The 12,025-nt window shown below is 36.6% G+C and overlaps 1 protein-coding gene across 5 annotated transcripts in view; it reads right to left on the bottom strand.

Annotated features, from left to right (window-relative positions):
• The window catches only part of LOC149837351 (alanine--tRNA ligase-like), a 172,619-nt gene that overhangs the window by 73,142 nt on the left and 87,452 nt on the right, over nucleotides 1-12,025 (bottom strand). For all 5 annotated transcript variants that reach the window (XR_016431900.1, XM_090005981.1, XM_090005980.1 and 2 more), the window contains exon 9: nucleotides 9,764-9,823. Coding sequence is in view for 4 of the 5 variants with exons in the window: in XM_090005981.1 (XP_089862107.1) it covers nucleotides 9,764-9,823 (60 nt within the window). In the remaining variant the exon portion in view is untranslated. The remainder of the gene's footprint in view (nucleotides 1-9,763; nucleotides 9,824-12,025) is intronic.

Raw genomic sequence — 12,025 nt, forward strand, 5'->3', positions numbered from 1 at the left:
GTTGTTGCATCGATTGTAAGGTTATACCGGGAGAAAGCATAGCTACACAACATAGAGTCTTAATTTTAGATCTTAGAATTAGACAATGTTGCAAAAGGGATAGACAAAGGATAGATCCTATAATTAAGTGGAGGGCACTAAAAGAAGCTAAACAAGGAATGCTTGTAGAGCAGGTAGTTAAGGAAGCTGATTGGTGTCTCGAGGAAGATTCATAATCAATGTGGAATAAGATATCGGGTGGCATGAGAAAGGTGGCTAAGGAGGTATTGGGTGAGTCTAAAGGCGGTGCACCGCTAGGTAATGATACATCATGGTGGAACGATGATGTCAAATTAGCTATTAAGGTTAAAAGAGAGTGTCATAGAAATCTAAGTAAGAGTCGTGATAATGAAAATTTGGAGAAGTATATGATAGCAAAGAAGGAAGCTAAAAAAGTAGTTCGAAACACGAAGGATAAGGTATATAAGGAGGTTTATGACAAGTTGGATACCAAAGAGGGCGAGAAGGATATTTATAGGCTTGCAAAGATGAGAGATAGAAAATCGAGGGATCTGTGTATGGTTAGATGTATCAAAGATGAAACACAAAGGGTTTTAGTCAAAGATGAAGAGATTAAGGAGAGATGGAAACATTATTTTGATAAGTTATTTAATGGAAGTCATGCTCAGGATCTTGGAGACTAGTTCATTCCTTTTCATGAGATGAATCGTGACTTCATGCGCAAGATTCAAAAGAAAGAAATTGCAGAGGCTTTGAATAAAATGAAATCAAAAAGGGCAGTTGGTCCAGATGGTATACCTATCGAGGCTTGGAAATGCTTGGGAGAGAAAGGTTTAGAATGGTTGACAAATCTTTTTAACAAGATTTGGCGGACAAATAAAATGCCTAATGAGTGGAGGAAGAGTACTTTGGTGCCTCTATATAAGAATAAGGGTGATATACAAGATTGCACAAACTATCGTGGTATAAAACTCATGAGTCATACTATGAAACTTTGGGAGAGAGTGATTGAGTCTACGTTGAGGAAGGTTGTCATGATATCGGAGAATCAATTTGGTTTTATAACTCGAAGATCAACTATGGAAGTTATACATCTTCTTAGACAACTTATTGAGAGAAATAGAAAGAGGAACAAAAATTTGCATATGGTTTTTATTGATTTGGAGAAGGCATACGATAGAGTACCTAGGGACGTTCTCTGGTGGACAATGATGAAGAAAGGTGTTTCTCTTAAGTAAATTAGTATAATTAAGGATATGTATGAAGGAGTAGTAACCAATGTCCGCACTTGTGGAGGGGTCACAACCAATTTTCCTATAATGGTTGGGTTACATCAAGAATCTGCTTTAAGCCCTTTCCTATTTGCTATAGTGATGGATGAGCTTACGAGATCAATTCAAGAAAATGTGTCGTGGTGTATGTTGTTTGTTGATGATATTGTTTTGATTGATGAGTCTAGAGCTGGGGTTAATGCTAAATTAGAATTATGGAGAGAGACATTGGAAGCAAGAGGTTTTAAGTTAAGTAAGAGTAAGACAGAATATATGGCATGTCGGTTTAGTAAGCAACGAAGTAGTGATGGGAGTGTAGTAAAGCTTGGTGAGCAAGAAATATCGGTGGATGATTGTTTCAAGTATTTGGGATCTATCATTCAAAAGTCTGGAGAAATTGATGGAGATGTAAATCATAGGATAAAGGTTGGTTGGATGAAATGAAAAAGTGCAACTAGAGTGTTGTGCGATCGTAGAATGCCATTGCGGTTGAAGGGAAAGTTTTATAGGACGACTATTAGGCTCACTTTACTATATGGTACGGAATGTTGGGCTGCCAAGAGACATCATATTCAAAAAATGAGTGTAGATGAGATGTGTATGCTTAGATGGATGTGTGGAAATACAATAAAAGATAAGATTCGAAACGAGGAGATACGTAAGAAGGTAGGAGTTGCACCCATTGAAAATAAGATGAGAGAGAATCGTTTACGGTGGTTTGGACATATTCGGTGAAGGCCTAATGATGCTCCAGTTAGAAGGATGGAGAAATAGGAAAATATATTAGTTAAAAGAGGTCGGGGTAGGCCTAGGAAGACTTGGATGGAGATGATAGGAAAGGATATGAATGCTTTAAACCTCACCGAGGACATGGCATTGGATAGAAATGATTGGAGGAGAAGGATTCATGTGGAAGGCCCCGAATGATTTTCTTTGTTGGTTCATATCGCCGACCCCAATTGTTTTGGGATGAAGGCGCAGTTGTTGTTGTTGTTGTTGTATAAAGATTAAAGAAAATAAGTGCCTCCTCATGAATAATGCATGAAAAAGGTAACACAAGAAAAACTTAAAGATATAAGATACATATCGGGTCTAATTTTTCCTTGAATCCAAGCCACGCAATGATCATGAATCCTTCACGAAGCACAAACTCGAACCGAACAATCTCAAGACCCAAAAGAGGCAAAATGACAAGAAGAAATTCTTGGTTTTGATAGAATACAATGAAATAGCGAAAAATACAACAAAAATGTCACTAAGGGCTTTACAAGATCACGATCACAAAAGTGCATAAGCATAAGCCAATGCCACTAAGGGCTTACAAGATCACAATCACAATGTGCATAAGCACAAGTCCGCTATAGGACAAAACAATAGCCAACAAGGGGCAACAACACAGGTACTAAGTGCATATAAAACATTAAAGCACTAAATAGAAAAAGACAAAACATAAAAAATATTCATTTTTATTGAGCATAAATGTTTAAGAAAAGCATTGGTTACAAGAGAGGGGTTCAACCCCTATTTATACACAAAGAGAGAGCATGGGGCTCTATTCGGGAGCTCCCAATAGAGTCGTTGGGAGCTCCCAACAATCACAAAGATGACCGTTGAGGAACCCCCAACAACTTTATAGTCTTTTGACCATAGAGCCCATGCACTTTACAAAAAAAGACATTAAATAAAAAGATGAAAAAATTAACCAAAAGAGAAGATTGTTCCTAATGAACAGTACTATTACACAAGTAAAATAACAAAAATACCCCTAAAGGGTATTTACCTATTACATCATTATGTTAGTCGTCAAAAGTCATGTGTAGGGTCCGCCTAGGCTGGCTAGGCATAGGGCCACTGCCTAGGCTTATGGGTCTAGGCAATAGGGCCCCATTTTTTTACCTAGTCTACCTAGGCAGTACCTATGTTATCCCCGCCTAAGCTGCAAGGACATAATTGTTATGTTTTTTTAAAAAATTTTGTCGCTTTTCTTTTTTTCTTTTTCTTCTTCCTCCCGCCCCACAACTTTCTTTTCATTCTCTCCTTTTCTTCTTTTGTTTTTCTTTTTTACCTTATTTTTTTTCTTCTTCCTCCTTTTACCCCTCCGCTTAGCTGTCAAAGGCGAAGCTTATGCGACCTAGCCGAGGTAGTCTCTCGGATGTGCAATTGCAAAGACATATATATGTTTTATGTGTAAATATATATATATAATTATATATATTAACATATCATAAACATATATTATAAATTTATAATATTTTGTGTTTATATTATATTATATATATACATATATCTGTGTACTTAATTCATATATAATCTATAAGCGTATGAGTTATCTATTTGACTGTTTTTATGTAATATAATTGCTTTATAGTGTTGGACTGTTAGAGATTGAAATGTTCAACCACAAGAATAGAGAGGGAGGAGAGATCGTGTGCTGCTGAAAACCCACCATAGGGATCTGCGTATCAAGCCTTTCATTAAGTATTTGGTAATACAAATATTAGGGTACTAAAATAGCCTTTACACAACAGACTAAAATACAAGTGAGCCATTAATGAACATATGACATAATGAACTTGAGTTGGGTCTAGATCTCGAATCCAAACCGAGATATGAATGATGACTTCTTTTCACCCTTCCTCAGGTTGTACATGGTTTCAAACCATGAACAACTTGCCTTTCAACATCCAAAAAATGTCCTTGATGAGCCCTTTTGTAAACAAGTCAGCAACTTGATCAGTAGTCCGAACAAATTCAAGTTCAATTTCCTTATCTTCAACTTTTTGTCTTACAAAATGTTGATCTATTTCAATATGCTTGGCACGACTGTGGTAGATGTGATTAAAGGACATGTTAATGGCACTTTGATTGTCACATAAGAGAAGTCATCAAGATATCGATTCTCCTACTTCTGTCAATAGGTGTCTGAACAAAGTTACTTCGACTGTGGCAGCTGCCATTGATCTATATTCGGCTTTTGTGCTTGACCTGGTCATGTCCTTTTGTTTTCTACTGCTCCAAGAGAGTAGATTTAGGCCAATGAAAACACAGTATCCTGAGACCGACCTGTGCTCATCTGGATCTCCTGCCCAATCTGCATTTGTGTAAGCAAGAAGTTCATGTGTTTGATGCTCATTCGTACTCTTTCTATACAAAAGACTTGCTCTGATAGTTCCCTAAATGTATCGAAAAATGTGTTTAACAGCTTCCATATGCCCAATATGTGGCTCATGCAAGAACTGGGATACCTGATTAACTGAGCAGACAATATCAGGCCGAGTGAAAGTGAGATATTGAAGCATCCCTACTATCCTGCGATATCCTGTAAGGTCCTCGTACAATTCTTTATCTTGGGAACTGAGTTTCTGATGAAGTACACTAGGTGTTCTTAGAGGTTTGCAATCTTTCATACCTGCCTTACTGAGAATATCAATGGTAAACTCATGTTGAGCAAGTGTCATACCTTCAGTAGTTCTGTCAACTTCAACTCCAAAAAAATACCGCAGTTTACTAAGATCCTTTATCGTAAGCCTGTGATTCAAAAGCTCTTTGACATGCTCAATATGCTCATTAGAGTTACCTGTAATGATAATGTCATCTACATATATCAATAGCAGGGTAACTATATCTTTGCATTTGAATATGAAAAGAGAATGATCAAGAAGAGATCAACTAAAACCATATTTCTCTACTTCAAGAGAAAAACTGTCAAACCAAGATCAAGACGCCTAATTGAAACCATATATAGCTCTCTTTTAAGTTGCACACATACTTTTTGGAGTTACCTTCTGCATATCCAGTGGGTTGCTCCATGTACACTTCCTCTTTTAGATTTTCATGTAGAAACGCATTTTTGACATCCAATTGACTAAGAATCTATTGTTGCTCAATAGCCAATGATAATATAATTATGATGGTACCCATTTTCACAATCGAACAGAAGATCTCATCATAGTCTTGTTCTTGCTCCTGTGTGAAGCTCTTTGCAACCAGTATAGCCTTGTATCGTTCAATAGTACCAGCCGACTTATACTTTATTTTATACACCCACTTTGATCCAACAACATTTCTATCTTGTGGTCTAGGAACAATATCCCAAGTACCACATTCATGAAGAGCCTCCATTTCTTCATTCATAGCTTCGATCCATCTTTTAGAATTTATTGCTTGATAAAATGTTGTGGGATGATCTTCCTTACCTAAAGAGGTTAAAAAGATTCGGAAGTCCATCGTGGAATTCTCATAACTAACCCATCTTTCAATCGGATGTCGAGAGCGAGCAGATCTCTTGGGAATAGAGGATGGAACAGAAACAGAAGAAGAGTTCATCTCCTGATTAGAGATAGGGAGAGCCTCCTTCTCTCGTCGAGAGTAAACAATGCCTTTATACCTTTTAGGAGCCAAGAGTGGTTCTGATATCTTTTGTATGGCATCAGACATGATATTTTCCTCATTCCTTTGATCACATTTTGTGGGACAAATATCATCAGTACTAGAAAAGAGATCAGAGTTCAACCAAGGGTGATAAACCTCAATTTTAGAAGAAGTGTTAACATTATGATTAAAGTTTAATTCATCAAAGACAACATTCCTGGATATTTTGATGCGCTTACTCATGGGATCATAGCATTTGTACCCTTTATAATAATCAGCATATTCCACAAATTTGCACTTCAAGGCTTTATCCTGAAACTTGTACCGCAATGAACTGTCAACATGAACATAACATACACAGCCGAATACACGCAAATCATGACAATTTGGATGAACGCCACACAAAAAAAACATGGTGATTTATCTTTCAAGATATTCATGAGCAATCGGTTTATGACATACACCGCTGAATGGAAAGCTTCTAACCTGAAGGTAACTGGAAGACTACTATCATGCATCATGCTCATTGCACTCTCGACAATATGACGATGCTTCCGTTCAGCAATCCCATTTTGTTGAGGTGTATGAGGGCAAGACACAAGCCTACTTATTCCATTAGTTTGGAGAAAATTAATAAAATCATTTGAGGAGAATTCACCCCCTCCATCACATTGTAAACAGAGAATATTTTTAGAGAATTAATTCTTAACAAAAGAATGAAAATCCTGAAATAACTTGAAAGTTTCATATTTGCATTTCATAAAGAAGATCCATATGTAGCGAGAATAACTATCAACAAATATGAGATAATATCTAATTCCAGACAGAGGAAACTGAGGCAGGACCCCAGACATCAGAACAGATAATTTCAAACAATCTTGAAGCTCTTTTATTAATAAAATGAAATGGAAGAACATGACTCTTACACTGAAAACAACTAGAACATTTTTTTATCATCAACACTTAATCGTAAACTTGACTTGAGAATAAGGTTATTTGAAACAAGTTTTTCAATAAAATGACCACTATAATGACCCAAATGACCATGCCAAAGATTTGGCTCAATACATTCAAAAAGACTAAAGACACTCTTAGGAAGTACTAAAGAGGACGGTGAGGTCAGCTTCAAGGTGAAATCAACAAGCCGAACACAAGTAGAAGGATTCTCTTGAAAGACGTACATATTGCCTTGTCATTTTCCTTCGGCGAACGTTTCACTCGTGTAAAGGTCCTTAACACGAACAGAAAAAGGAATAAACTCAACTGAAGCAATAATATCATCAACAAGCTTAGAAATAGAAATAATGTTTTTCTTGATGTTAGGAGCATGGATGACATTCAAAAGAGTGAGCGACGATTTTGACATAGGAATAACAGAGTTTCTAATGTGAGAAATGAGGTGGTGAGATCCATCCCCAGTGACTATACTATTTCTACCAACATAAGGAACAAGAGTTAGGAGCTTACCAACATCACCAGTAATATGAGTGGTTGCACTGGAATCAACATACCAAGTGCCCTGATCATTTTGTTTTAAGTTTAATTCAGCTAAGGCAGACAATAACAGCTCATTGACTTCTCCACTGTTCTTCAAGCTATTTGTCCCCTTCCTTGTCTCTGATTGCTTTCCTCTATTTTGGAATTGAACCAGCAATTAGCTTTGATGTGCCCTTTTTGTTGCATAAAAAACAAGTGGGTATTGTCTTTTGTCTCTACGGATTGGGAGGAATGTTGGGTGTAGGTAATATGCCACGACTTCCTTGTTCATTCCTTCCTTGACTACCCTTCTCTCGAAAATCATACCTACCATGTCCTCGCCCATAAGCAACCCCTGTGGCAAGCATGTTTTGTGCTCCAATGGGAACATGAGACACTTCTGAAAATCCCTTCAAAGTCATCTTATACTGAAAAAGCTTGACACGAAGATCTTCAAATGTAGGTAAATCTGGTAAAGTTTGTTGCACCATATCTTTGTCACTAACTGCACACCCCACGATGGCTAATTGATCTATAATAGTCTTCATTTTATTCAAGTATTTCATGATAGTCATGTAGTCCTTTTTCAACATTTGAAACTCCTTTAAAAATAGTACTCTAGCCTGAGAAACTTGAGAATATGTCTAAACCAGTCGGTGCCATAACTGCATAGCTGAGTAGTCATCTGGAATTGCCACAAGCACCTCTTGCGACAGAGTAAAAGTGATATAGGCCACCCATGCCTGATCTCGCTTCATCAAGGATACATATTCTGAATTTCTGACATATATAATAGAAGAGTCTCCCAGACCATTATTGTCTTCTTGTGATATGAACTCTGAAGGAACTGAGACAAAGTCATCCAGATGTCTGAAAAGATCCTGACTTCTTATGAACTAAATGATTTGTCTCTTCCAGGTTAGGAAATTGGAATTGTTCAATTTCTCAAACACGAGTTGACTGAGAAAGCTCAAAGAAAGACTAGATTGAGGAGGAAATGAATCCATATTCTAGAGATGAAGGAAATCAAAATCGAAAAAAAAATGAGAAACAAAGGAGAAAGATGATTTTAGAATAGAGTGGCAAGTAAAAGCCTGGCTCAAAAGAAATTCAGAACAAAAATTAGATTCCAAACAAATTCAGATATTTTTTTATTCCATACAATTTGCAGACCAGAAGCAGTAAATCAGATTTTGCTGTAAAATCTATTTCGAATAAGATTCAACCAGTATTGAGCACGTCACTTAGAAAATGATGTGTTTTCTGAATTAAAATGGAAGAAAAGAGAAATTCAAGAAATTGATCAGCAAAGAGAATTAACAATTAATTAAAGAGGAGAGAAGATCGTGCCCAGATCATAGTTTGATTCTGCATCGATTTGGAAATCAGAAAAAAAAGGCTTTGACATGATCCTTTCAATTAGAAATCACGCCTAGATCAAAAAACTGATCTTATGTGATTATCCAAAGTTTTGTTTGTGTGAGATCGTGTTCAGATCAGAAAGACAGTCAAGAGGATAATAGAGAATCGAAGGAAAGAAAAAGAAAGCACGTCTATGAGAACAAATCCAAGATTTGATTTGAAAACCAAGAAATGAAAGAAAGGGTTGATAAAATTGATAAGAGAGAATACAGGAAGGAGATATGAGATTGAATAGAGAGCTACCTTAGAAGGAGACGGGAAACTTGATTTTGATGAACACAAGGAGATTACGATCTTCAAGGTTGGATCTGTAGCTCTGATACCATGTTAGAGATTGAAGGTTTTGATGTTCAACCACAAGAATAGAGAGAGAATGGAGGAGAGAACGTGTGCTGCTGAAAAATCACCATAGGGATCTGAGTATCATGCCTTTCATTAAGTATTTTCTAATACAAATATTAGGGTACTAAAATACCCTTTACACAACAGACTAAAATACAACTGAGCCATTAATGAACATATGACATAATGAACTTGAGTTGGGTCTGGATCTCGAATCCAAACCCAGAAATGAATGACGACTTCTTTTCATGGACAACATATTATTTGTCTATTGCTTAATGTTGATTGATTTTATGTTGTATACATGTTTGTTATTAATTTTAGTACTTTGTTTACATATTTTGTATATTTTTTTTTAAAAAAAAATTATTTGGAGTACAGCCTAGGCCTCACCTAGGCTTCGCCTAGTCTTTTTAGGGTCTCACCGCCTAGGCTCCGCCTAGCGCCTTTGACAATTAAGATATATATATATATATATATGAAAATGCATACATGTACAACTTAACATGAAACACATCTCATACAGGTTTCACTGTGTCCTTGAAATATTGTTGCATATCCTGTGACTGCCTATGTAGTGTAATAATGTCCACACAGGACATATGCTAAATGAAGTGTCCATGTGACATACAATTCAACTGTCCTGTAAAACTAAAGATTTAATGAGCACAGAGTAAAATATAAAAAACATTTTAATAAATGATACTAACCACATATAGCAGGAAATACACAGGCCCTGGCTCAATAGTTAAACACAAATTTCTACAGCTCTTTGCAAAACATAAAAATCAAGTCAAGAGGAAAACATGCCAAGATTTTCTGGTTACAAACCAAAAAGTTCAAAATGACATGAGATGGAAAGTTTATTGATGCTAACTTGCCTGACCACTTAATTTGTTCCCCTTGACTTCCTGAACAGCCTTCATGAATTTCTCAATCCCCTAAACAGAAAAATAGAAGGTAAATCAAACTTTAGGTAATCATCAACTGACTACTATATCTTTTTAGGAACATCCATACCCACAAAATAAATTGAGATAATCCTGACACAATAAAATGTACTTTAACAAAGACATTCATATAACTTAGCCCTTGACAGTGAACATAACTATCACGGCATCCAAGAACAGAGAACTTAAGAAACCAAAAAACCCCATACTTTATTCAACATTAATAACCAATTATTCACCAAAACTACAAGAGAGATTTTCCATCAAACAACTGCCATTGAACAGTTAAACTGATAAAGTATTATCTAAGTAATAGATCACACAACAATAGCATTGCATAGATAACAAAAGAATCCAACAAACAATGCTGAAACCTATGAATCATCCCTTCCTTTTTCAAGATGAAGAGTAATGAAGGCAAAAAAAATTCCTCCGCACTAACCTTTTCTTGGGGACCCTTTTCTGTTGTAAGCAACACCTAGGGTATCAACAAGAGAGCATATGGAAAAAAAACTAAGAAATAATCATACAATATAGAAAGTTACAAACATAAAAGAGAACCGCAGTGGCATTCAAGCAGAAGGCTACAAGATTAAGGTATGTTTGGTTGAATTTTACAAAAGTGAAAATAAATCACTTGAGATTTGGAATCTCATGAGATTCAAAATCACATGATTTGGAATATCATATGATTCCATTTCCCTTTTTGGTTGGTGTCAGGAAAAGGAGAAAAAATTAACGGGTCGCCGGAGGAGTTCCACCTCAACTTAACCACTCTCAACAGTTGCAGCTACCACAACCCAAGAAATAGAAAAGAAAGGTTGAAACAAGGGTTTGCACCATGGCAGGAACCCCTATTTGGATTGAATGGGGATCAGTTAAGCTCGTCGGAGGATCATTTTCGATGAGTTGCACCTCTGCTCAACCTTGGAAGAAGGTCGCAGCAATGCAAAAAACAGAAAAAAGAGGTTGAAATTGTAATGAAATAGCGGAAAATACAAAAGCAATGCCACTAAGGGCTTTTACAACATTACGATCACAAAATTACATAAGCACAAACCAATGCCACTAAGGGTTTACAAGATCGCAATCACAATATGCACAAGCACATGTCAACTATAGGACAAAACAATAGCCAACAAGGAACAACAACACAAGCAAAAGTGCACATATAACATTAAGGAACTAAATAGAAAAACACAAAATGTAAAAAATATTTATCTTTATTGAGCATAAATGCTTAAGAAAAGCATTAGTTACAAGGGAGGGGTTCAACCATAGTTACCGGAAGCGCCTAGGTAACAGGGGAAGTGTGCTTCGGAAGCGCGAAACGTCACGCTTCCGAAGCGTGCGGGGAAGCGCCACTTTTAAATGGGAAGTGTGCTTCCCTTTAATGGGAAATGTGCTTCCCTTTAATGGGAAGTGTGCTTCCCATCAATGCTTCCTCCACGCTTCCCCAATTTTTTCAATTTTTTTGTATTTTTTATTTTTTATTTTTTTCGCTTCCGGTTCGCTTCCTAGGTCGCTTCCGAGATGATTCCCGACTCGCTCCTATGTGGTCCCATGCTTTCCGCTTCCTAAAATTTTGAAAGTGCCTCGCTTCCCGTATCGCTTCCCGCTCCCGCTTCCTCAACTGGCAACCATGGGTTCAACCCTTATTTATACACAAGAGAGAGCATGGTGCTCTCTTGGGGAGCTCCCAATAGAGTTGTTGGGCATAGAGCCCATGCTCTTTACAAAAAAGGCATTAAATAAAAAGATAAAAAAATTAAAAAATAAAATAAGAGAACATTGTTCCTAACAAACAGTATTGTTACATGAGTAAAATGACAAAAATACCCCTAGAGGGTATATATATATATATATACAACTTAGCACTCCCCCTCAAACTTACGGTGAGATATACCAAATGTTTGGAAATACAACAAAAATTTAATGGAAAGGATACAAGTCTCAAGTTTCTTCAATAGAAATCTCCATCTTTAGGACATATTACAAAGTGTTGCAAACACAAATCTTCAAATGTCTTTTATTGGTGATCATTCCCAATCACCTTCATCGGCTATCTCCATCTTCATGATGCATCAAAAATATTCCTTTCTCAGTCCATCGCATCTTTAAGAACCTATAGAGAAAACAACACACAAGTCCCAACTACAAAAGGAAGGTATTCTAACAAAATAGTTATGAAGT

This window comes from Nuphar pumila, chromosome 5 (assembly GCF_984573655.1).
Source record: "Nuphar pumila chromosome 5, dmNupPumi1.hap1.1, whole genome shotgun sequence".
Classification (NCBI taxonomy): Eukaryota; Viridiplantae; Streptophyta; class Magnoliopsida; order Nymphaeales; family Nymphaeaceae; genus Nuphar; species Nuphar pumila.